At 48.2% G+C, this 15,449-nt stretch overlaps 1 protein-coding gene across 2 annotated transcripts in view; it reads left to right on the top strand.

Moving 5' to 3' along the window:
• The window catches only part of PRMT8 (protein arginine methyltransferase 8), a 99,845-nt gene that overhangs the window by 62,579 nt on the left and 21,817 nt on the right, over positions 1–15,449 (top strand). The window contains exons 5-6 of one of the 2 annotated variants that reach the window (XM_032874854.1): positions 12,531–12,673; positions 13,300–13,387. The exons of the other annotated variant lie outside the window; for it this stretch is intronic. Of the exons in view, the coding sequence (XP_032730745.1) occupies positions 12,531–12,673; positions 13,300–13,387 (231 nt within the window). The remainder of the gene's footprint in view (positions 1–12,530; positions 12,674–13,299; positions 13,388–15,449) is intronic. 2 annotated transcript variants of the gene reach the window in all.

Below are 15,449 nucleotides of genomic sequence, written 5' to 3'. Positions count from 1 at the left end.
GAGAGATGCCCTCTCTTCCCTTCCTCCCTTCACTCCTTCCCCATGCATTGCAACATTTCCCAGGCCCTTCCTCTTGGAACCTATCTTGGATACACTCACACCCACAAGTGTCCTCGGTCCAAAGAACTCCTTGCGCCTTTTATCAGTCAACCTGATGAGATTTAGGCCCTAAGTCCTGTGCTGAGCTGGGCCAGGTAATGTAGGATTTTTAAACTAGGAAAACCAAGTTGATTTTTTTTTTCTAAGGATGATGGAGGCATTTTGGAGAATTTTATGCAAGGGAGAAGTGGTTCCTATGGAGTATGGATTAGAATGGGTTGTAAGCACAGACACATTCGGAGGCTATTTCAGTGCCCAGGAGATGTACTGTGGCATGGCTGGTGACAAGGGTGGTGGCAGGGAGGTGAAGAAAGGTGACCACTTTGGGCTAGAAGCAAGGGGCCAGTTGATGGGATACATATGGGAATGATAAAGAAGATAGGAGCAAGGGCTATTTTGTTGCCTTGAGTGATGGGGGGATGGTGGAAGACTGAAAATAGAGCATTCCTAGGGATGATAGGAGGGAGAAAGGAGTCAAAAGTTCTCTTCAAACGTGTCAGGTTTGAGATGGACATCTAGTAGACATGTTGAGTAAGACAGGATATATGAGTTCCAGGGAGAGCCAGAACATGGCATATACAGTTGGGAGTCTTCAGTATATGGATTTTATTTGAAGATATAGCACGATGTCACTTAGGGACAAAGTAGAGCTGGAAGAAAGAAATGGGCCAAAATAGGGCACTGGGGCATTTTAACATCTGGAGGCCAAGCAGAGGAGAAGAGGCAAACAAGAGGCAGAGAAGATACCCCAGTGAGGCTGGTGGACCTTCAGGAGAGAAAAGTACCATGAAGCCAAGGGAAGGAGGAAGGGACAAGTGTAGGGAATGCTAAGAGATCAAGTAAGGAAAGAACAGAGAAGTAACCATTGAGTTTGGCCACATGGAAGGTACTGGTGTTCTAAACAAGAGAGGACTCAATGTGGGAGTGGGGGAGACTGAAGTCCAGTTAGAGTAGGTTAAGGACAGACTGTGAAGGGAGGGCTGTAAGTAAGTCTTCTTGCTGTGCTGGGGAACAAAAAAGTGGAACTATAACTACAGGGGGATGTGGGGCCAAGGCAGTGAATTATTTTTGAAGGATAGAGATGGCAACATGTGTGCTGGATTCAATTGTCCAGTACAAGGTGGGATACAGGAGAAAGGTACAGGATCGAGGCCCTTGAGTTCAGAGCATAGGTCCAGGGGTTGGTCTTTTCCTTGGAGTAGGGTACCAGAGGGAAAGTGGGGGTGTGGGTCCAGATAGAGGTAGGCTGGCAGCAGAAAGTCCCTGGTTTATTGCTTCCGTTTCCTTTTTGAAGAATAAGACAATCATTGACAGAGAAGAGGGGGATGAGAAGAGACATGAGAAGGAATGGAATGGTCTTTTAGGAGGGAAAAAGGCAAATAGAGTAGTAGGACGAGTGGGGACTGCTGGGGACGGGTCAGTGCCCGCTGGAGATGAGTCAACACAGTTTGGCAGTAAGCTCGGTCCGTGTGTGGATTTCTGCTTACCATGGTCACCAGCTTGGGTGTGAGGAGAGCTGCCTGGACGGGACCTTCGAAGGGAGAGCACAGAAGTTGTTTGCAATAATGAGTCATGGACTCTAAGCTGGGTAAGGCAGGAAATGGAGAAGGGAAAGCGGCAATGGCGAGTGAATGACAGCACCAAAGGTTAGGGATATTGGGTGGGCCATAAGAGGGGTCCAGAGGCTTCTTTCCAGCCTGAGTAGGGAAAGCATTGCTCAGACACCCCCAACTTCTGGCTTTGGTGTCCAGCCTCTTTTGGTTCACTAAGGGAAGCCAGCTGTTTTGTACATTCCCGGAAAAGTACCTGATGTGGGCAGAAGGAAGAGAGAGGTGAGCGCTCTACTTGCTTACTAAAGATGGAAAAAGAAAACTGGCCAGTTCTTTCTCTGCAAGGGTGAACCAGCCTGCCATCCACATGTTTTCATCTGATATCCCTTCCTCCAGCTCTGTGCTACAGCACTGGAGGTTTTCCCCATTTTACAAATGTGGACATTGAGGTTAGGAGAGCGAGGGTAGAACCTGCAGCTCGGCTCTCGCTCTCGTCCTCTCTCCTGAAGGGTGTTTACATTGAGGTGGAAACCCCAGCAGTGGCTGCTAACCCTGAAAATGAGAATCAAAACCTCTTAGGAGAGGAGGGTGAGTGCAAATAGATATCTGATCAGATGTCCTCTCCGTCCCATCCCTGGGCCCTAAGGGGCCTTCGAAGAACGTTTAGACCATTCCCTGCCCCTGTACAGGTTCACTTGCACAGGGATGCCTGCCCTCGGAGGGAGGCTCTGCCCAGCCCCCCTTACTTGTCATCCGTCTCTTGCTGCCAGCTCTCAGGACCTAGAACCGTAGCCTCCCTGGCTTGCAGAGGGCGGCTGCTGGCAGCCATTGGTAGCAGTGTGTGGGGTGGGCCTGAGTGGGAGAGGCAAGAACGTGAGCTGAGGAGTGCCTGACCTCAGGAGAAAGGCGGTTGGGCTCTGAAGGCTGGCCAGGAAAGAGAAAGCCCACAGCTCCTCATCACGCCCTCTGGTTGCCCCTTGAGGGCCCCCCTTTCTTCCCCCTCCTCTGCTTCAGATTCCTGTAAGTTGTTTTATTCCCTTTCCTTTCCTTTTCCCCTTCCTTCCTTTAACCCTCAGAACACTCCACTTCCTAGAAAAGGTGCAAGTTCCTCTTTTCTCCTGAATGCTTTGAGAGCAAGTTGTTGATATGACGCTCCATCAGCCCTGAAGACATGAATGTGTGTGTCCTACAAACAGGGACTTTTTTTTGCATAGCCACAATGCGACCATCAAAACCAGAGGACTAGGGTTCTTCTATGATCATTATCGAGTGTTCAGATCCTACTCCTGTTGGCCACTGGTCGAAATAACATCCTTCGCAGCAAAAAGATTCTGTTTCAAACCATTTAGTTGTCACATCTCTGGTTGCCTTCAGGCTGGAGCAGCCAGACCTTGCTCGACTGTTGTCACCTCGATGCTTGAGGATTGCAGACCAGAGTTCTGCAGGATGTCCCTCTGTCTGGGGACATGGGATGCTTCTGCTCTATTGGGTGCAGCTGAGATGCTGTGTCCTTCTCCCTGCACGCTCTCAGGGACATGCAGTCTGGATTTGTCCTGTCACTGACGGCATTGACTTTGATCCCTGCTTCAGGGGATGTCTGCCAGGCTTCTCCACGGTCAAGTTGCTCCTTCTCCTTTTGCAATGAGTAGGCTTTTCTGGGGGAGGCAGTTGGAAACCATGTAAATATTTCATTCCTTATCATTAATTTCTTATTTTATTCAAAAGGTTATGTCTATTATTATCAATATTCATTTTGAAACCCAAATTGTTCCTAATTTGATCACCGGACCCCCTTCAATCTGGCTTCTGCATCCTTTTGACATTCCTTCTTCATTTTTTGTGTGAGCCTTCTTATTTTCTGGCACAGATATTCCAGGCTCATCTTGTACTTTACATGGCTTTGTTTTAGAATCCGTATTTTTCCCAAGGAGCCTTGAAGTCCGTTTAGTGGACAATGGCATTTAGAAACTAGGACCTGGGGCTAAGTGTGCTCATTGAAATTTTAGGGCGTTGATGTCCCCAGGCTGCTTCAGTGGAAAGAACTAGAGTGTGTAGTGTGTGTATGTGTGTGTGTCTGTGTGTACATGGGCATTTGCATAACGTGTGTTTCTGAATCTATTTATACATACTGTCAAGTGTGAGTTCACGCGATACCCCGGCTCTAACCCGTACCACAAGGTGCTCTGACATCCTCCCTCCCTGTGTTGGACGTTCCATTCTCTGACAGTGAAAAACCTGGCTCCCGCTATCCTACTATGTTTCCTTATTGAATCAATCCCCCCATATGAGCACCATCTCCCACTGTCGCCACCTCCTGCTCTGTGTAGATATGTCTGTCACCTGGTGCTGGGCTCTGTCATCTGCGTGGGCCCTCTCCTCTCCCTGCTTGACTCCAGTCCCCCGAGCCAAGCCCCTTCTTGTGCAGAGACCCCCTCACCCTCTTGATCTTCCCCCTCGCCCCCAGGCCACTCCTTCATAGGGATGCCCTGCTTACCTCCCTAGGGCTCTGATGTGCTGTTCAGGGCTGCCCTCACGCCCCCCCCACCCCAGTGAACCATCATGGCAGCCACACACCCCTCTTTTTGCTCAGTCTCACCTTATGGCTTTAGGAGGGAATCATTCCATGCTCTGTATTTTGGTGGCTCACACTTGATTCCGTGCTACTGAGCAAAGGCCCAAGAGGACAAGCCATCGTCCCCCAGTAAACAGCTTCCCCCCATGCCTCCTACCTATTCCTACCCTTCCCAACCTGTGTACTGAGGTGGAGGGAACTCCAGGGCCGGGGGCCTTTCCAAGGCAACGTTTTTCCCACGTCTTCCTTCCTGGGTACAGAGCAACAGGCAGCTGGAGCTGGGGAGGCCGCCTGGGGCCCCGTGTGTGGCGCCTGTTCGCTCAGCCTTGGCATGTGTACTGGAAAGAGGACAGCTTGACTCTATGAATGCTTCCATGGAAATGCTTTTGAAATGTTGCAACAGCCAATTGTGTGGGGCTCAGGAGTGTAGGTGTAGAGACATAAATAACAACACAGGACATAAAATACCTGCTACCCAGAGTCAGTCAGGCCCTCTCCCCCTCTACCTCCACGCAGCTCCTGGGGTGGGGTTTATTCATGTGGAGACACGCACCTCCACGAAGCCACCTGCCATGGTCACGCAGCTTCACGTGCCTTCTGCCACACGCATGGCCCACTCATGTGCGCAGAGGCTCCTCTCTAACTGAGGAACCGTTATTTCTTCCATTTCCCTGCCAGCGAGGCTAGTGGGCTGCCGAGCTGCCTCAAAAGGTAGATCTGTTTGTGGAAGTTGATATAGGTGCTCAGGGATTGATGAAACTTTATGGTTCTGAGAAATTTATTTCTTAGAAAACTAAAGGGAGAAAGCGTATCCCTCCTCTTCTTTCTCTTTTTCTACCTGTGCATGTCCTAAAGCAGGAGTATCATGGACAGAGAGGCCTAAGCATGATGTAACCCAGCAGAGTGGCAATGGACACCAGCTCTGTCACATCTCAGGAGGGGTGGCTTTGTCCCTTCCCCTCACTGGCCGCCCAGAGAGGAGCTCTGTCCCCACGCAGCCTGGGTTCCTGGGGAATGCGAGACAGTGTTCACGGAGTGCCCGGTGCTGGGCTTCCTGCAGAGTAGGCACCCAACAAGCATGACGTGTGGGGTCCTTTCAGGCACTTTGCTCTTTCTTGGCCCAACACTCCAAGACTTGCCTAGATGCTGCTTGCCTTCTCCATTGTGGCAGGTTTCCTCCCATGCCCTGGGGTCACACAGTCCTGGAGATGCCCCTGACAGGGAACTTGCCACCAGCCACCTGCAAGCCATGGTTGGGAGAAGCATCTGCTTGTCGGGGGCATCCGCCTCCCTGCAGCCTTGCCCACGCTCCCTTGTTCTCCTCTGGGGCCACACAGCCAGGGCTTCTAACATTTGTCTTGAATCCAAATGAAGAGTTGCCCCTTTTATTCATCATAGACTTCATAGTAGACATCATAGACTGGTAGATTTGGACCTTCCTTACAACTGCTAGGGACTCCCAAGGGCCTGGCTCTCCCAGAGTCACCATTCTGTGCTTGCTGTTCCTGCATATCGGGTGGGTGCCCTGGGGGGAGCGCAGAAGCGCCTGCAGGCTGGTCTTCCTTCAGGTCTTGATCAGTGGCATGGCGGTGGATCAGTGGTGAACCATACAGTGACACGGCGTATCCACGGGGACGCCATGGACGCAAGGAAGTGCCCACACGGGTCACTGCAGGCATGGGGAGGGGGGCCAGTGAAGAGCATTGACTCTTCCTGGTTCACACTCAGCCTGTGATCTTGGATCCCTTATTTTCTATGCCTCAGTTTCCCCATCTGTGAAATGGGAACCATAGCGGAGCATACCTCCTAGGGGCGTCGTGACAATTCCACGTTACTGTGCAAAACCGTGGTGTGCCGAAACAGGCTCTTACAGGCTCCTGGGGGTGGACTGTGAAACTTTCAGTCTATTTGTGATGCGGATGGAGTTAATCCGCTGGCTTGAAATTGGCCACCATGGGAATATTGACACCCGAGAGAGCAGCAAATGCTACAAATCAGGGCTCCTTATCTACTATCACGCTGCTGTGTGAAACACGACGGTATCCTGTGGGCAGTAAGCAGCCAATAAATATTAGCTAGCATTACTATTATTTCATTTATTAACTTGACTAATAACCCTGTCCAAAGAAGAAAGGAGATTACTCAGATATAATTGTTTTTAATGAACCTGTATTAGTGACTCCTGGCAATTGCTACTTCCGTTCCAAACTGCTCATGAAGCAGCCGAAGCTGGGGGCTGGTCTTCACACACTCAGTCCTTCAGGCGTTGCTGTGCCCCACTCCACAGTCTGTGCCAGGTTCTGGGGGTCCACCGCAGAGCTGACAGACAGGCTCTCTGCTCTGGTGCAGCTCACCGTCTCACGGAGAGGACCCATATGGACACCAGCAAACAGACATCACGGTAGAATTACAGATCGTGATGGGTCTTAGAACAAAACATGATGGGTTCATTAGAAGAGCGGGCTGCCCGCTTCTGACTGCAGGGGTCATAATGGCATGCCGGGGCCGGCTTACACGGCTCACAGTGCCTTGCTCTTTTCTTCCTACCTGTGCATGGGTGACGTCCGGGGGGTGAGCAGGAATCAGCCACGGTGGAGTTATTTATACTGCAGACACCAGCAAACACATTTGCCCTGCTCCTGGAGCCGGCTGTTAGGCATGGACTACGGTACCGGAAGTGAGGAAGCTTCCAGAGGGAGGGCACTGAGGCACAGACCCAGTGGACCAAGAGGCCAGCTGCTGAGTGGACAGAAATATGACAAGCAGAGGGACGGCTCATGCCAGCTCCCTGACCCACCTTTGTGCCTGTCCCATGTGAACTCTGGGTGGTAAGTGACAGTGACACTTGGGATGATTTTATGAGTTCTGGAGTCTAGGGGAGGTTTTGCTGCCTTCTACACTGGCACTGATTCAACCACCCTCTTCCGTAGCACTGCCTTCCTCATCCCTGCCCCACTTGGCCAAGCCGTACAGTCCTCTGCCTGTGGCCAATGTGTGAGGTTCCAAGGGTCCTAAGTGGTGGGTGATAGCCTGGGATAAGGGTGAATCCTGATGTGGTTTTGGTTGCCTGAGTGTTAGTCCAGCTGTGCAGGGTCTCTGGGCAGGGAAGGTCTCTGGCCAAAGCCAGCAGGACTTCAGAGCTCTAGCTAAGCAGACAAGGTCCTTGGTTCTCAAGGGAGCCAGAGCAGGCTAGGACGTGAAGCCAGGCAGACGATGTACTAGGGAGAAGGCAGAAGCTCAAGCCCTGTGTTCCCGGGTGAAAGGGGAGATGGGGATGAAAGAGGGTACCATATTGAAGTTTCTACTATATTGAAGCTAAAAGCACCCGTGGCTCATCTCTGCCAGTCCCGTTCTGGGGTCTGTTGGCTGTAGGGTTTATTCCACGTCCCACCAGATATTGGGGATAACATTATTGTTGTCGTCTTTGTCCCACCACTACTGGCTCAAGAATGGGCTGGGTCTGACCTTGTAAGAGAGGTTTATCCATGTACTTGGACCCTGGGAAGCCAAGGAAGAGCTGGTACCAGGGACATGAATGGGATCCTCCTCCAGCGGCCTGATAGGCTCATGAGGGCCCTACCACTCCTCATTCTACTAACCAGTCTGACAGCCGTCAGGAGAAGGATGAGCCAGTCCTTGACCTTCTGTGATTACTTCCCCCCCCCCATCATTCCCAAGCAGTTGCTTGGTGTCCACAACAATCCCACGAGGTAGGTAAGTCAGATATTATATCTGCTGGCAGATGACGGAGGGGAGCCCCAGGGAGGCTGGATACTTGTACCAGGTTATGCAACAGACCTTGCTTTTTGGCTCTACTTTTTGCTTTCTCTAAACTCCAGCTTTCTCATTAGGCAGATGGAGTAATAAAACCAACACACGGGTTCCTGTGAGGGTTATGGAGATAATGTAAGTGAAATCACTCTGCAAAGCTGCTATTCAAATGCTAGTAATTTTTTTTTTTTTACTATACTAATTAGAACTGGTTTGAGGATCTTTTGTCTTTGAACCCAAATACCCTTTTTTTCAAAATTGCTTATTCACCCATTCATTCATTCAGCCATGATTTCTGAATGTTTGTGAGGAGGCAAGTGCTCTGCTAGGTCCTGGAAATAGGAAGCTAGAATCGACAACTAAGAGAAGGAAATCATAGCCTGGAGGTGAGTCAGGCCCTTGGAAGGTGTATGGCAGTTGGCGTGGGTGTCCCCAAAATGGGCATGTGAGCAACATGGCAAGGCAGCTGGGGGGTGGCACGTGCCTGTGCTGTTGTGGGGATGGCATCAGAGAGACCCTGCAGCCTCAAGATGTGCCTCCCGCCTTGCACACATGACCCTCATGCCCACTCCTCTGTGCTACAGGATCTGCTCTAGGGAACATAAGAGTCTAAATGGGGGAGACCACTCTCTTCGGACCTGTGGGGTCAGTTGACTCTGATGGACATGCTGGAAGCCCAGAAGACATCAGGCTGGCCTGATTGTTTTGTTTTGCATTTTTTTTTTTTAAGTCAAACGAACAACCGTGAGTTAGTTTGGCTGGCTCTCTGTAGTAAACACTCCAGATAAAAAGAAAACAAATCCAAAAAGAGAAAAAAAATCCAGATGTCTAATTGGCAAACTTGAAATTACAGAAGGATCTCCCAATTTAGAGTTTAGAGTGCATTGCTCCCTGTTGTACATTTGGTTATGATTAATCATCCCACAATTTATGAGCCATGGTCCTGTTGTTGGAACAAACTTCCCATCATCTCTATGGAATAAGAACATAGCTTCAAAGAGGGACCTCAGGGCAACCTTGAACTGACACAGGGTTGGTGATGTGGGGTCCAGATTGAGAGTGGGGCTCTGCAGCCCATAGCTGCTCAGAACCTGAGTATCAATGGCTAAGATTCCCCCTTGAAAATATTGACGTGGAGAAGGTTCAGTTGCCCACAAAGTTCTTGGAGTGAACCCACTGCATTGCACTGACCAGTAGCCCCCCATTTAGTTGCCATACAGCCCACCGCAGGAGGTAGCATTTTGCAGACTGGGACATTGAATCTGGGAGTTTAAATGGTTGCTGGTGTGACTACAGAAAACAGAAAGACCATCCCTGATGATTCAATTATATTTGGGTCCATAAAAACAACATAGCCTCTTAAAAATAATTAGCCTCAAGGGACTGGTGCAAATTCGAGTCAAACTGGACATTGCAGACCCTGTTTCTTTATCCGTGTCAGCTACTTCTTCCAGTAAACTTTGCAGAATGCCTTTTACATGCTTAATATGTGTCTGAAGAATCAAAGCATTTTGGCATAACACAACATCTTAGGGATGTTTGGGTTCAATCCCCTTCTTTTTTTTCCCCCACAATAAGGAAATGTAGGACCCAAGGGGAGGAAATGTTTGATCAAGGTTGATTGTCACCTGGAATAAGAACAGAAGTTGCCTGGCTCTAGGACACTGGCAGAAGGTTGTGAAAATCGAGCATTGTAGAGAAACATCCAAGCAAGGGGATGAAGGGACTGAGGGGAGGCCTGCCTTTTCCCTTTCACAAAGGGCCCATCTACTCACCAAGCCAAGCCAGGGCTACACCTGCTCTCAGAAATGTTTGGATGCAGAAGGGTGACATTAAGCGAAGTGAAGCACAGACTAATTTTTAAAAATAGGGTTAATTGATTCTTTCTGCCTTTCTATGACCCACCGTGTCTCTCCCTCTCTTTCTCTCTTTCATTTATCTATCTACCTGCCTGTCATCTATCGTATCCATAGTGATCCAGATATAGCAATGAATGGAGAGAGCACTACTGCAGAGGACAGGGACAACATTCACTTACCCTGGGGACACCCCAGGAATATTCTGTACATACCCATCTGTCAGACTAGACTATAACTCCTTGCCCATCTCTACTTCTTGCAGTCCTACTGGAGTCCTGTCCATGGAACGATCCCCAGTGAACCATGTACTAGGCATCCAGAGTGGAGGCTGTGGGGTCCCACAGGCAGGAGAACACACCTTCCCGAGCCACATGGAAATCATGATCTAACGTAGGAGATGGAGCAGACCTATAGCCCCATACATAGAAGCAGATATTAGGGAAGAGCCTTCAAAGAATGTGCAAAGAGAGAAGAAAAGGAGTCCATCTTGAGGGCATCACAATAAGTGAAAGAAGTCAGAGAGAGAAGAATAAATACTGACTGCATGATTTCATTAAGAAGTAGAATCTACAAAACCAAACCAAACCCAGACTCATAGACACAGAGAACAGACTGCTGGTTGCCAGAGGAGGGGTAGGGGATGTGGAAAAGGGTGAAGGCATTTAAGAGGTACAAACTTCCAATTATAAAATAACTAAGTCATGGGGATGGAATGTGCCACATGAGAAATAAAGTCAATAATTTGTACCAAGTTTGTATGGTGATGGATGGTAACTAGATTTTTCGTGGTGATCAGTTTGCAATTTACATATGCAATGTCAAATCACAGTGTTCTGCACAGGAAATTAATATAATATGATATGTCAGTTATTCTTCAACAATAAAGATTTGCAAAAGTAAGACAAACCAGGCTTTGCACTCAAATAATGAGGCAGGTGGGGCAGGCATTAATTGTCAGCTCTTTCTCAGGATGAGAAATAAGTTAGGCATTCTCTTGGCATTTTCAAAAATCTCTTACTTTGTCCCCTTGTGAGTCATCCCAGGCCCTGCCCACTTCCTTCCTGCTTTTGGGTTGTGGAGTACCCCCAGAGGAGCAGAGTTTTGACACCTATTCCTCCCACCCCTTCTGAAACTTTTGGAGAAGACTAGGCCTTCCTGATCTTACCACTTAGGGGTAGGGCTCTACAAGTAGTTGCCACACAAGTCTGGGCCTCACTCTAGAGTGATCAGAACCAAGGTACGTCTGCAAAGTGTCTGACTGCTTACGGAGCAGAACTTACCTGATTAAGGCTTGATTAAACGCTGGTACTGGAGAGCAAAATCATCATTAGAAACTGCTAATGGGCACTTCCTCACCTGCATTATCCAATGTGAGGACATGAAACAAAACCCTTTTGTTTTGTTTTGTTTGCCCTTTGTCATGCAGGAGCCTCTAATCCAAATTAATTTTCATGAAGCTCAGATTCAGGACAGATGTGTTCTCTTTGTGTGTACATATTTTTGTTTTTTGTTTTTTTTTCATTCCTGAGTACAAGCTATTGTTCAATTTTCCCAGCAAAGCTCAGGCACGGTGTGATTTTTCAGAAGATGGTGCAGAAAGAGAATTTCAGAGCATGAATATGTGTATCCTTTCAGCAGAAATGTTCGGATGGATTCAGCCAACCGATATATCACCTGTCGATTTCATAACATCATCTAAGATAGTGTTTGCTGTGATCTTTAGAGCAACAAATGCAAAAAGAGACTCCAAAATTATGTGTATGACTGTGTCAGATGATCAAAAACCCAGCTAAGAAACTTCTGCCCTGGAGGGATCGGAAGGTCTAGGAAGTGACTCATGAGCAGAGGTCACTAAGAGCAGGAGAGTGGTCCCGGCCTTATGCCCTTCACCTCTCCATCACTGGTCAGGAAGGGGGGAAATGTCAGGTGATGTCTACCTTCCCTTGAGCCCTGGCTCTGAATCTGGCACTTCACATTTGCTATTTCATCGTATCAGTTCAACTACCCACTAAATAGATACTACTTTCCTTTGGTGTTTTCTGGGGAATCAGAGTTCAGTTAGGTCAAGTAACTTGTGCAAAGTCATATAGTTAATAATGAGAAAATCAGGACTTAAACCCCTGACTACAGAGCCCATGCTCTTGTCAAGACCCCAAGTTGCCTTCCTCCCAAACCTACTGGGAGGTGAGCCCTGGACATGAACATCCTTACCCTTTGGGTCTGAACCATCATAGTGGCCCAAAATAGGATGGGGACCGTGATCACGGTGTTAGAGTCATAGCATATTAGACTTGGTCTCTACTTCTACATCCACCGTTGAACCCCTCTAAGCCTCACTTCTAAACAAGAATAATAATAATGTGCTTACTTCATGGAGTCGCTAGGAAGATGACATGATAAGGATCACAGGCTCTGCACAGGACCAGGACATAGTCAATGCCCCGTACATTTCAGGGAGAAAACATGCAAGTAGTTTGCAGTTCTTTAGTAGCTTGGTGAAGGGTGAGGTATATTGCATTCTAAAAGCAGGATCAGAGCAAGGCTAGGAAAAAACAAAACAAACAAACAAACAAACAAAAAAACAGGGCTAAGACCTGTAGGTCTGGCCCTAATGTGGGGTGCTCGTGGTTCCAGGCTAGGGTCCCTGCAAAGTGTGGCCGTGGGGTTCCTATTTTCCAGTCATCACCATATTTAAGGGTAAAGTGGAAGAGGTGGAGCTGCCTGTGGAGAAAGTAGACATCATCATCAGCGAGTGGATGGGCTACTGTCTGTTCTATGAGTCAATGCTCAACACGGTCATCTTTGCCAGGGACAAGTGGCTGGTAAGTGTCCTGCATGCTGTGCCCTTGTTGGTCTGCTGGCTGTCCTGCTGCTCTGCCCCCGGCCGACAGTCTAGGAAGAACACGAGGACTCCAGAAAGGGCTTGGGCTGGAAGGTCACTCTCTCCCTCTCCCTTTCCTTAAACCAGATCTGCTTCAGAGGACAGAATAATGGCACCCAGGTCCAGCATGTCTGCCACATTGTTCTATAGGTCTAACCTTGGCCTCTGTTTATAATCAACACCCATTTTCTGTTGTCAAGACAAAAATCTATTCTGGTCAACAGGTACTTAGGACTTGTTTCTCTGCCAGAGAGCTGAGCATGCTTCTGTCTCTGGCTTGTCCAAGCTTAAGGGTCATTATCACCTTTCACTGTTCCCCATTGAACTTACCTTTGCCCCAGTTCATTTGCCCTATGATCTCTACCTAGGTCCTTCACATTTTCCCCTCTCCCAAATAAAAATTGAACATTGCCATCCTAGCCCTAACCCTGGCCAAGGTGACAGTCTGCTGAATGAGAAATGCTGGCAAGGGGGTGCCTGTCTGGTGACTCTATGTGCAGTTCAAAATGTGATGTCTTTGTCAGGTGAATAGATTACGAGACCCATTTCCCCACAATTCATCAACAGAAACCTGGAGGGCTTATGTTTCCAGACCGGGCAGCTTTGTACGTGGTAGCAATTGAAGACAGACAGTACAAGGACTTCAAAATCCACTGTAAGTTGCCTTTTAAGTTTTTGTATGGCTTTTTGTTTTCTTTCTCACATTTGGGGTGGGAGGTACTACAGTGGCCCTGAGATGAGCATCCTGTCTCATGAATACAGCTCCTATGCTTATGGAGGAGTTTACCTGTGACTTATTCTGGATTCTTCTAAGTGTTTTCCCCTGGTCCCAAGAGTGGGAAGGCTACAGAGAGAAAATAAGCAACACAATTGATTTAAGAGACATATCCTGGGGTGAGAGAATGAATGCAATGTGAATGAAAAATGAGCTGAAGCAGCAGAAGCTGATTTTTTGTAGGGAATATCAGGCCAGGGGGCTGGGAGCCTGTGGAGTTTTGGTTATCCCAAAAGTCCACCACAGGTGTCAGAAATGGTGGGTCGCTAGCCAGCTCTGCCATTCTAAATCCTGCCTGCATGCTACTTGAATTTATCGGAATGATAGTGACTTTCTTTACATTAAGTAAAAAATATACTCTTCTTTGTGGTTCTTTTGGGGAAATGGATGGCAGTGGGGGTGGGGAGGGATGGAGATTCTGCACATACGCATATGGGCACGTGTGCACATGGGTTGTCAGGGACTCACATCCAAACCTATATTCATACTGCTTTATTAGCTGAGAATTTGTTCTTTTAGGGGGAAAAAAGCCAAACAAACAAAACCCTCTCCAATGTTTTGTCTGGTCTGAAAAGGATGCTTTGTTCTTTTAAATTTAGAGGGTAGCATTTCTCAGTGACACAGGCTAGGTCCTCAAATGTGTTTTCATCACTTAGAAACAGCCATGTCTCCTCAGCCTGAAGAAAACATGACAAAGGAGCAAAGAACCCCTCACACAGGCAAGCACACACACAGGCCAGCCCAAAGCAGGAACTCCACACAGTGCAATGGAGTCAGCAGACTTGGGGTTCCTGTCCCTGCAGTGATCAAACCCTCCTTGGCAAGAGCACTGCAGAGGGGCTCACAGACTGAACACATGGTTAGCGCCTTCTGCCCCGAGAGGCTGAGACTTGATAGTTCGACAAATCATTGCTCCATTGAGTCACCCAATTGCCATCTAATTCTTGCTAGCGCCATTCATGACTCCCCAGTCAGACTGCACCATGGAATGTGTACATTGGTGTGTGTGTTCACACTCTTCTGGAAATAGAACATGACAGCACAAAATTCAGAGTCAGGTTCAGGAGATGACAGAAGCGGGACAGTTATGCAAAGCTCTGTGCCCTTTGCCTTCAGCCAGTCTGTTGTCATTTCTGACATTTGATGAGCAGGGGGAGGGAGAGCAGCCTATATTAGATGATCACGTTTCAAAGTCTGCCAGCCCTGGGTTCAAATCCTACCTGGATGACTTGGAAGAAATTACCTAACTCCTTTGACCTCACTGGTTATATCACCAAACCTATACACGAGACCTCACTGGTTATATCACCAAACCTATACACGAGGATCAAGTGAGATAATGTATACGAAAGGATGTGAGAGCTCTTGGAGGTACATGGCATCAGACTGGACCTAGGCACTGAACACATCACTAAGCCCCTTTCTGCTTGTAGCTCTGGTAAGCGAGCCTGACTGCCAAGCTTGTTGGCCTCCAGTGGCTCAGAATCTAGGACAGATGTGCTCTCACGGTAGATCGCAGAAACAACTCAATGGTGAGCATTGATCAAATGTATGTATAAATAGGACATATTTTGCCCTGAAGCTTCATTATAATGCTGCTTTTGGAGTTCTGGATGTGCAACTATACCAAATCATGTTTTGAAGAGAAACTTCAGGTGCATTCTTCGTTCTTATGCACAAATATTTATTGAGCCCTGACCCTGGGCACTGCTCTTTAAGGGACTTCCTCATTTCCTAAAAGCCAATGTACCTAACCCTCCTCCTTTCTCTGGATTATGTTTGGGCCCCTGTGGCAGACGCACCTTGTAGCAAGGTAGCTGGAGCTGGAGAGGGATGCATGGACCCTGACAGGTGCGAGAGGGTGGTTGATGCTCCTCATGTGCTGGTCCAGGACTGGAAAACGTGTGATTTAATCTTACGTTGCCCACTGCAATTTTGATAG

Source organism: Lontra canadensis, unplaced genomic scaffold (assembly GCF_010015895.1).
Source record: "Lontra canadensis isolate GAN:19392208 unplaced genomic scaffold, GSC_riverotter_1.0 scaffold53, whole genome shotgun sequence".
Classification (NCBI taxonomy): domain Eukaryota; kingdom Metazoa; phylum Chordata; class Mammalia; order Carnivora; family Mustelidae; genus Lontra; species Lontra canadensis.
Note: the sequence above shows the minus strand (reverse complement) of the source record. Positions and strands in the feature narration are given on the sequence as shown.